The 10,278-nt window shown below is 33.9% G+C and overlaps 1 protein-coding gene across 1 annotated transcript; it reads left to right on the top strand.

The window, feature by feature from the left end:
• Positions 1 to 403: 403 nt before the first annotated feature.
• On the top strand, positions 404 to 1,716 carry LOC148190568 (uncharacterized). Its single transcript, XM_088102808.1, has 2 exons — positions 404 to 662; positions 806 to 1,716. The coding sequence occupies exons 1-2, from the start codon at positions 494 to 496 to the stop codon at positions 1,504 to 1,506; spliced, it is 870 nt and encodes a 289-aa protein (XP_087958934.1). The 5' UTR covers positions 404 to 493; the 3' UTR covers positions 1,507 to 1,716.
• Positions 1,717 to 10,278: the final 8,562 nt, after the last annotated feature.

Raw genomic sequence — 10,278 nt, 5'->3', positions numbered from 1 at the left:
GCAAATTTTGAAACCCTTTATCGGGGCCATGTGTACTACATTCAAAGTTTGAATACAATCCACAGATATAGAATGTTTCACACGCTACACTCGCGCAATTTGTACACCTTGTTCGTATACATAGTTCCTTCGAAATAAAACCTAATAGTCAAATATTTTATATTCTTTCCTATTTTATTCGAAAAATATCCATTTGCACTGAAAATGTTGATGAGCATTTAATATATACTTAATATATATATATATATATATATATATATATATATAATAAAAAAATAAGAAGTGTATAATAACTATATATAAAATTAAGATATACGTATATTATTGGTTCTATTTCAATCTACACCATTTTCATTTTGCTTCGGTTTCTACAACTCTAACCCCCAAATTTCCTTCAAATTTCTTGTCTCACACACTAGCTCGAACTCTCCCTCTCTCTATATAACCACAGCAACAGACACTATTCTCGCCCATCTCACTTTTCATTTCCCTCATGGATCTTCAAAAACCTCTATACCTCTTCTTACTTCTCCTCACTCTTCTCTCAAGCTCCCAAGCCAAGAAATTCAACGTTGGTGGAAGCCAAGGCTGGGTTCCAAATCCTTCCGAGAGTTACAACAACTGGGCTGGAAGAAACCGATTCCAAATCAATGACACAATAGGTAACTAATACTAATACTGATTAAATACCCACATGCCTATAAAAAGTTTGGAGTTTCGATCGTGCATAAAGATAACATTTTTTTACAATGACGTGACAGTTTTAATTCATGGGTATTTGTTCTATTATTGTTTTTCTTGCTAGTTTTCAACTACAAGAAGGGTTCAGACTCGGTGTTGGAAGTGAAGAAGGAAGATTATGACAAGTGCAACAAGACCAACCCAATCAAGAAGTTCGAAAACGGTGACACTGAGTTCAAGTTTGATCGATCAGGACCGTTTTACTTCATTAGTGGAAATGATGGAAACTGTGAAAAGGGTCAGAAATTGATTGTTGTTGTTTTATCCCCTAGAAAATCGCCATCACCTTCACCATCACCTTCACTATCACCATTGCTGCCACCAAAAGATATGCCTTCACCCTCACCAAAGCCAAACCCACCAATCGTTTCGCCTTCCTCTCCACCGTCCCCAGCGGTTCAACCTCCATCAAACTCAATATCTCCGAAACCGGCCAACGGGCCTTCTGCGGCAGCTCCGGGACCTGAAAACTGGTATCCAGCGACAGCTCCGGCACCTGAAACAATGTATCCGGTGACTTCTCCTCCGGCACCGCCACCGGAGACGGGAACTCCACCGCCGTTTCCGGCGGAGCCAATTTCTCCACCGCAGTCATCCGCCGGGCCAACTTCCCCACCGCAGTTGCCGGCGGGGCCAACTTCTCCGCCGCAGTCGGAGCCGTCAACGGCGCCATCACCGACGAATGGTGGTTTTGCTAAGGCTCCTTCAAACGCTTTGGTGTATTTCGTTACAATTGTCGTTGGTGGTGTTATGTTGCGTTATTGAACGTTCATTTTGGGTTGAAATTTAAACATACTTTAGTAGGGACATGTTGTGTTAAGAATGTTTTTAGGAGGACTCATGTGGTCGTTATTTTGATGTTTTTTCTTTTAATTTGTTTTGCATATTAATTATTAGGATAATTTATATATAAAGAAGATTTGTATAATTTTTTTCCAACTTTAAGTTTTAATAAGATACCGTTTATAAATTTTACTTTTAGTGGTCTTTTTTTTAATTTAACTTTTTATTTTTAAATTTAATTTCTTTTATGTAATCAATATTTTAAATTAAAATAATTATTTATAAGAAAATATTACCTATAAAATAAGAAAAAACCTATTTATAATAAAGTTGTAAAAAGTATTTATATTTATTTTTATAGCTATAACTTTATTATTTTTTTGTTATCATTAAAAAGGACACGAGGATTTAGTTGAAATTCATTCCTGTTTGATATTAGCATGATTTTTGTGATTTTAATATTTTGAATATTTTGGTTTTCCGTGTTAACGGATAGATTAACGACTCCACATTTATGATAATTAAAAAGCATTACATTTTTAATGGTTTTTCAGGAAAGGAAACACCCTTTATCTTTAATAAGGTATTAATAAATAGTTAATTTCATTGACTGTTATAAATAGTTAATAAATAGTTAATAAATAGTTAATAAAGTATTAATTAAAATTTTCCATATTGTTGATGATTTTTCAAATTAATGAGAACATACATACCCATAACATTTAAATGAAAATTCTATCCTATATTAATAAACAAAAGATAATAATTTATGCTTTTATTCATTGTTTTAGTTTTTACAAAGCTTTTATTACTTTATTTAGTCAAAATAAATTAAGAAAAGGAATAATATAAAATGAAAAATTTTATAGTTTTTGGTGAATTTTAAATTTTCATTTATTCTTATGTATTTTGGAAAGAAAATAAATTTCCAGCTTTTGAACTGCTTCAAAGAGTCGAAAGAAACTTGATTTTCTTATTTGGCTACATAAATTTAAAATTCATATTTGTAAATTTAACTCATTATAATTATAATATTTTAATTCATTATTTAATAAGTTATTTTAATTTGATTTGGTAAACGACAGCGAGTCAGAATAAATAATAAAAATTAAATCGTTTTGTATTTAAAAATTTAAATAAGTCCGAAATAAATTAATTTTTAACTTTAATAAAAGTGGTCAAAATTGGACTCTGGTAATAAATTATTTAGGAAGAAACAACTAACAATGCCACATCGTGAACAGTTATGTTATCAATGCATTTGGATTGGGAAGACGCACTTCTTTCTAAAACTACTCTGTTCAACTTTCTATGAATGTAGTAAAATTTGATAGGATATTTTAAGTTTAATTAAGTTTACGGTTATTTATAAATTTGTATATTTATAATTAACTTTTTATTAATTATTTATTAAATATTTAATATTTGTGATTAATATAATAATATTAAAATAATAAAAATCATTTATTATTTTATATTAATCACAATATTTGTTTTATATTGAACAAAATTTGATAATTTTTGTTGAACAAAATTTTATAAATTGTTGAGACAAACAAGTGTAACTTTAAGATCCGGGAAAATAAGGGTTTTAAAAGTAAAGTAGTTTGACTCTTTAGCTTTTTGTGAAAATTAGTGTTCTCGAGTGCATATTTTTGGTAGAACATAATTGTTATGTTACTTCTTTGTTTTTTTTATTTTTGCCTAGAGACAAAATGATATTTTACCTTTATTTAATTGGTGTAGAAATTAATTAAGATGTGGTTTGATGTTTAGAAGCCTTAGAAACTCTAAAAATCAAAGAGAGAAAACAGAGGAAGAGAGGAAATTAACATTTTAATAGAAGAACAAAGAAAGCGACGAGAAACACTTAATGTAAAGGAAGATTGGTGGTGTTTTAGGGTTGTAGATAAAGCCTTATGATTGACCAAGGTATGTGGAAGCTTACCTTTGTTTGTTTATGATTGTATGCTATATGTGTTCTTGATTATCTTGATTGGTAATCCTTGTTTTGGTACATGTGTATATGATTATGATTATCTATTTTTATTGTTGGGTAAGAGTTTGTGTATCAATGAGCATAGGGTTTATGTAATATTTGTAATGATTTTTCCTTATAAATGTATTATGTATGTTTTGTTAGGTTATCCTAACAAAGGGTTTGATGCTAAGGGAGAACAAAGTTATAATGCTTGGGGGTCTCCATGCAAATATATGTTGTAAGTGTTGGGTTATAGGTGTACATCAATAACACTAATTTCCAAAAAAAAAAGACCAAAATCACAAGACTACCTTATTTCTAAGACTCCTATTTTTTCTCGGATCTTACAAATAGGACACATTAGAGTCATTTGAAGAGACGAAAAAGCCAATTAAGGGAGAAAGGAATAGAAAAGGTAATTTCCGTGTAACATAAAACCTACACTGGTTTTTTCGTCGTTGTGAATTCGTTCCCCGTTGGATCGGGTTAATGTTTGGACAATGGGTTCCAAACGTATGGTTCTTCAATATGATCGTTCGGATCATCAATCAGAAGTTCAATTTGGGAGAAAATAGCCTCGCATCAGCAGCTCCGTTTTAGAGAATTTTCATCTTCTTGGTTCACATTTGTAAGCATTAAGCTTAGTTAGTTTGGCTGATTGAAAACCTTATTTGGTGTTTTTATCGGAGACTCTTTTGCACTCTATTATTGGAGATATAAAAGGTCAATGATTGGATCTGGATGATTCAAGTGATGTATTATATGTGTTTGAGTATGTTTACATGGGTATGTGATGCTTGAATGCATGTACGATGTGTTAACTATGTTTCCACGTGATCTAGGGTTGATGTATGTATGTTTAAATGCTTTAATCATGTCTAGGATGTGTTTCGATTCTGCACGTTGATTTTGAGTATGGTTTCGAGGATAATCGATTATCTAGGATGATAATCGATTATCTCTTCCTGCGTGATGTTTCTGGGTAAATTTCACTTATATAATTGATTATCTTAAGTGATAATCAATTACCACAATGTCTTTTGGTGGAAAATGATGAATTTGATGAATAATGGACGTGAACCAAGCCTGAGGAGCTGTGGAACATGATGATAATCAGAGATTAAGGTTAATGGTTATGTTTGGGGTTAATTTGACTTGTGGCTTAGAGTGGAGCATGAATTAGTGTTGGGATGTACGTGGGTATGTAATTGATTAGCATGAGAGTGAAGGATAAGTCTAGTAGCTGTACCTCGTAAATCCTGGTTCTATCTATGGATATGTGCTTCCTTTTGCCTTGTGTGGATTGGAAGGAGATGATCTGTAGGGGAGGCTACAAATGTCCTGTAATGGAGGCTATATGTAGGATGCAAGAGTGAGATGGACTCTTTCCACTATGGTATTATGGTACAATGATGCTCATGGTGTTGTTTATGACTGAGATAGTCATGATGGTACTGTATCTATGATAATGATCATGATACTTAAGATGTTCATCGTTATGTTATGTTGATAGTGGTGTTACTCTAATGGTTATACTAAGTAGTTAGCATGGGTGCTAATGAGTGAATAAACCAAGGGTCTGTGTGTGAGATGTTAGTGATGACATCAAGGGTTAAAGATCAAGGATCGATGATCGAAGTTCATGGATCGGGGATCAAAGATTGAGTAATTCAATATGATTGAATTGTTTATGTTAGAGGATTAGGAATTCTATTTTTATTACTACTATGTACGGGGTGTTTGATTATGGTTGATATAATTAGAAGGTATCGATCTTGTTGTGTGTTTGATTATGGTTGGTATAATAAGAAGATATGTATCTTGTTGTGTGTTTGATTATGGTTGATAAAATCAGTATGTATGTATCTTGTTGTTATGATTGTTTTATCGGTAGCTTACTGTTATCTCATTGGCAAGTGTACCAAATCGTATCAAGTAATATAAAATGGTAAGACCAAGTATCGTTTCCCAAGAGACTCGTGTTCCTAAACAATCGTGTAATACCTTAACTAATTAAGACTAAAGAACGATTCCAACGATTAAAATTAAAATGCAATAAGAGTAAAATTTGATCAATTAAGGCTAAACACAAGAGTGAATGGATGATGTTGATAATATGAGATGATAATGTTGTTGGGGTTTAGATTTCATCGTCCTTACTTTCATGCAAAAAGGAATTCATCTTCTTCATTTAATTGTTAATGTCACTCTCTAAATTACTTAGAACCCGATGTCTCGGCATAAAAAGCTTATCCTTAATTATTAGACCACAATGTCTTGCATCCCTAATAATCAATTCTGCATTACGAAAAGAAGCTTAAGACAACCAAACGTTCTATCCCTATGTCTAGGCAATAGTCCCTTTGGGTGAAATTCTCCTGATCCTGGTTCCTAGGTATTTCCCCATAACAAAGAAAGCCATACATCATGCTATGAGTGATCAAAACATAACAAGCATTGAGTAAAGGAGAAAATAACTAACAATTAATGAAAGAAGCATAAAATATTTCACAACATATTCAAATACATGAAAGTTTAGAGGTTACATCTTCCCCAACAACAAAATGAGTTTAGTTCTCCATTGTCATGGAGAAACTTGGTGTACAATGATGGAAGAATGAGATAAAAACCCTATAAAGAGAAGAGGATAGCTCCCGCATGCCAAATCTGCCTCCAAAGGGTTGAAAAGTGTGTTTTTGAGCTTCAGCCGTTAAAAGATGTGAGCCCTACACTGGTGCAAAAATAATGTACAATGTCGAATAATTTTGACTTTTAACGACGTATTCGTGTTTGACATCATATCGTTTGACGTAATTTTGACGTCGAACACCCACCGTTCAGCGTTACGCTTTTATATCCACGTCTACTCTATATAGTTCGACGTCTAATATTTCAATAACTAGTTACATTTAAGGGAATATTTGGCGTCAAATGTATGGGGAGGGGACATAAAGTTGACGTCAAGGACAAAGATGTATGACGTAACGTTGACGTCGATTTGTGTAGGGCGACATTACTTGTTATTTATAGACACGACAAATATTAAAGTGCTTGAGGTCTAATATTTGAATAAATATTTATATTTTAAGCAAAATTTGGCGTCAATTGGAAGGGGATTGACGTAAAGCTGACGTAACTTTGACGTCGAAGTAAACCTATGGACGTCATGTTTTGTTGATATACACGTCGAGTAGCAGATAAAGGACGTCTAATATTTCAATAAATATATATTTAAATGAAGATTTGATGTCGTACATGAGGAGGCTTGACGTAAGTTTAACGTCGAACTAGTTTATGCTTGACGTTACCCCGCTGAGCCCTAGAGTTTCTCGCCCAACGTTGCATTTTGATCGTTACATCCACTGTATTATATGAACGTTAATCAGTGCATAGTTCGACGTTAAGATTCAATATGAACGTCGAATAATGTATAGCTCGACATCACGTTTTGTTTTTTTTTTAAATTTTGTTCGTTATAGCTCATTTTACCAAACTTGAAATACAGAAACCAGTTTTCCAATTTATATATTCACAGATTTAATTAATTTAAACCATGCTATCATCAATTCCAATTAAATAGTAAAACTAAAAGACACTAATGCTATCATCAAAACTTAAAAGAATCTAGTTTTCCATTCATCTATTCACAGTATTCATCTATTCATAGTTTAAACGATGCTATTATCAATTCATGCATTCAAAAAGTTGCACATGTAAAACTAAAAGCTAAGCAAATGCTACTATCATCAAAGGAAAAACCTAAAGCTATAACTATTTAAAATGTTTATTCAAATATTGTGCCCATTCCTCTCTTATCGTTTTTATTACTGCATATGACAATGTAGAGGTAGTGTTGAACCGCTGCAAAATCAAGGAAACTTTACTATTATATTCATTTTAATGTGAAAAGTTTATTGATATTTGTAATATTTTCAAATGTAAATTTCTACCTTAGTCCAATCTCCTCTGACTTCTGCTCGGATGATTGCCTTCATCCATGACATGATGTAGTAGCCACATGCCCAGGAATCATTCCGCTTGTTACGCTAAACATGTGAAAGAACTTAGTCAAATGTAATGGTTTAAATTTGACTACGAAAATTAATGGTTAAAGATCAACAAATTCCAACCTTAGGATATATAATTTCAATTTTTTATCCTCTAGTCCTAGCCACAACTCTAAACAAATTTGAAACATTAGAAACATAAGTTAATATATTAATATCATCATGAATTGATATGAATGAATGTAATACTTACGATTGTAACAAGGACTTCAACTCTGATTTCATCTTCCTATGAAGAGAACAAAACCATACAACTTGTGCTTTTTTTTTTGGAATGATCACCATTAGTTGCTAATGTCCCCTATCATGTACCAACAAGTAGTGAGTTTATTGATTAAAATTTGATAAAAGTTGACAATATTGGGAAATACATACGCATCAATGTATGGCGCGATATACATCTCTCTATTAAACTTAGTCATCCATGTTTTCATATATGATTTTCTGGACTCTAATGTGTTTCCAGATGGTTGAATGGTCTGAGGTTCAAGAAAGCCATAAACTAACGCCCGACCTGATTCCACTACGACGGTGTCCATGTACCTATAACAATAAAGTTAAGTATATTATTAAAAAGTAATAATACTAATATACAAATTGGAAAATAACAATTAAAAAACTTACATGCACCATAGTTGTATGCATGAAATGTTCAACATTGTTTCTCCACCAATGATCTCGAATGCATCAATGAAAGCAATATACAATGGAAAATGGCACTCGAGGTCAAATGTTCTTAACTCTCACTCCAACTCTATCGGTCCTTTTCTTAACTTATTTAATTTCGATGTCAATATGGATAGAGGATCATAATCGTCTTCTGCTTCCTCATGAGCCTGATTCACAGGTTGAGGCATTGGTTGTTTCTCAGGATGATAGACCTACAAGTCACATTTACAGAAGTTAGGAATCATTTAATTATAACTTGAAGATTTAAGATAATAAAAATAAGAATATAATACCACTGTTTGGCCAAAATATGGCATGATCATAGCCTTAGGCCAAGCTATAAATGTGCCTAAGGCCTCCCCCACGAATTGGATTTCAGATGTAGGCACTAGCACGAGAGCCTGCGAGTCTCTAACATCATCAATCATTACCCACGCGTGAGTGGGCAATAAAGGAGTACCATGAATGGTTTGGCGTCCTATAATTTGTCGTCCCACGGCCACTACGCGCGGAAAATCTTCATCAACCAAAAAATTTATACTGAATAGTGTAATCAGTACGATCTGCAGTAGAGCATGAGCCTTTGGTGCTCACACAAGGTGCGGTAGGATCATCTGTGGGGACGTCCTCCTGTTGTTGCTGTTGTTGTTGTTGCTGTTGTTGGGATATCATCGCAAGTTTTTCTTCGAGTGTTCTTAAGCATTCATTCATGCGCTCCTCTATCTTGACTTGCACCTGTTGCCTGAGGCTACTAAGCACTTCCTGGCTCATGGCTTTTGTGCTTCTTGGTTTAGGGCCAAAGTGGTCCCTCAATTTAGTAGCTCCTCCAACAGCGAACACGATCTGGACGGTCTAGCCGACCTATGGCTACTACTAGGAGGTCCTCCCTACCTTGTGCCACAAATGTTCCTTGAGTCTGTTGCTCAACCAACTTATCCTGCACAATGAAGTTAGACACAAAAAATTTTTGTTACATACTTTTTTTTATGAAGTATGGTAATTAGTTAAATGTTTCCACTTACAATTGTCTGGGATATCTCCTTAGCAGACTAGGATGTCATCTGGCCATTGAACTTGGTCCGTGTAGCCTTCCACAATTCATGTCTAGCTGGTGGCAGTGCTAGGTCAGTTGACACAAGACCTAACTCCTCAGCACGACGTTTTCTCATCTTTTTCTCTAATAACAAATAACCACCACGTGATAGTATGTGTGGTGTATTATTAAGCCTCTGCCTCTGCTGGGCGGCTATCCTTTTCGCCTATGAAAAAATTAAAATTATTAAGCATAAATCACAAATTAACATCTTGTGTGACTATAGCAAAATATTAAAAAACATACCTGCCAGTCATCAGAAAGTCTAGTTGCTTTAAACTGCACCTACTCCTCCTCAGTTATTTTATATTTTGTATAAGGAGTGTCGTTCTGTTTAGAGTCAAAGACGTATACACGTGTCATTCTCGTCTTGAAGTCCCTCCATCAGACTGCAATGTGGGATAAAATCTTCATCCTTATCCTCTCATCATTAGGAATATCCAAATTTTCCTGTTAAAAAAAAATTAATGTTAAAGCATGTTCAACAAAAATAAGTCAATGATGGAAGTAATACATCTTAAACATACCAAAATATCTTGCCATAGTAGACTTTTATCAACCTTTGGGACATCATCCCAACAGTTAGCGACAATAGGGACATGTGTTTTTGCCAACACGCCCAAGTAACTCCTAAATGATGCTGCATGTGCCCCAATAGGAGCAAATGATCGGGGGTCAAACTCCACCGTCACTGGTTTCTCATTAACACGACAGGTTGTGACATCAGGCATCCGAGTCACATATTTACCACCTCCTCCCGTCGAAACCTGATCTAGAGCTCGTCATACCTATTTACAAAGTGTTAATAAATTATAGTGTTTATAGACAAAATAAATAAATTGTACAAGTATTAAAACAATATAAAGACACCTATTTCTCCCATATGCCTTCGTTGTGATCACATCGAGTTGAATGTATTTCATCGGGTACATCATCAGCCTTAT

The sequence above is a fragment of the Vigna umbellata genome, unplaced genomic scaffold (genome assembly GCF_029865625.1).
Source record: "Vigna umbellata cultivar VRB3 unplaced genomic scaffold, Vumbellata_1.0 scaffold_759, whole genome shotgun sequence".
Classification (NCBI taxonomy): Eukaryota; Viridiplantae; Streptophyta; class Magnoliopsida; order Fabales; family Fabaceae; genus Vigna; species Vigna umbellata.
The sequence above is the reverse complement of the archived record's forward strand: the minus strand, read 5'-3'. Positions and strand labels throughout refer to the sequence as shown.

Excerpts from the sequence above, each read along its gene's own strand:
- LOC148190568 (XM_088102808.1), top strand. The coding sequence starts at position 494 with ATGGATCTTCAAAAACCTCTATACCTCTTCTTACTTCTCCTCACTCTT. Across the intron at positions 663-805 it reads CCAAATCAATGACACAATAG|TTTTCAACTACAAGAAGGGT; the intron begins GTAACTAATACT and ends TTTTCTTGCTAG.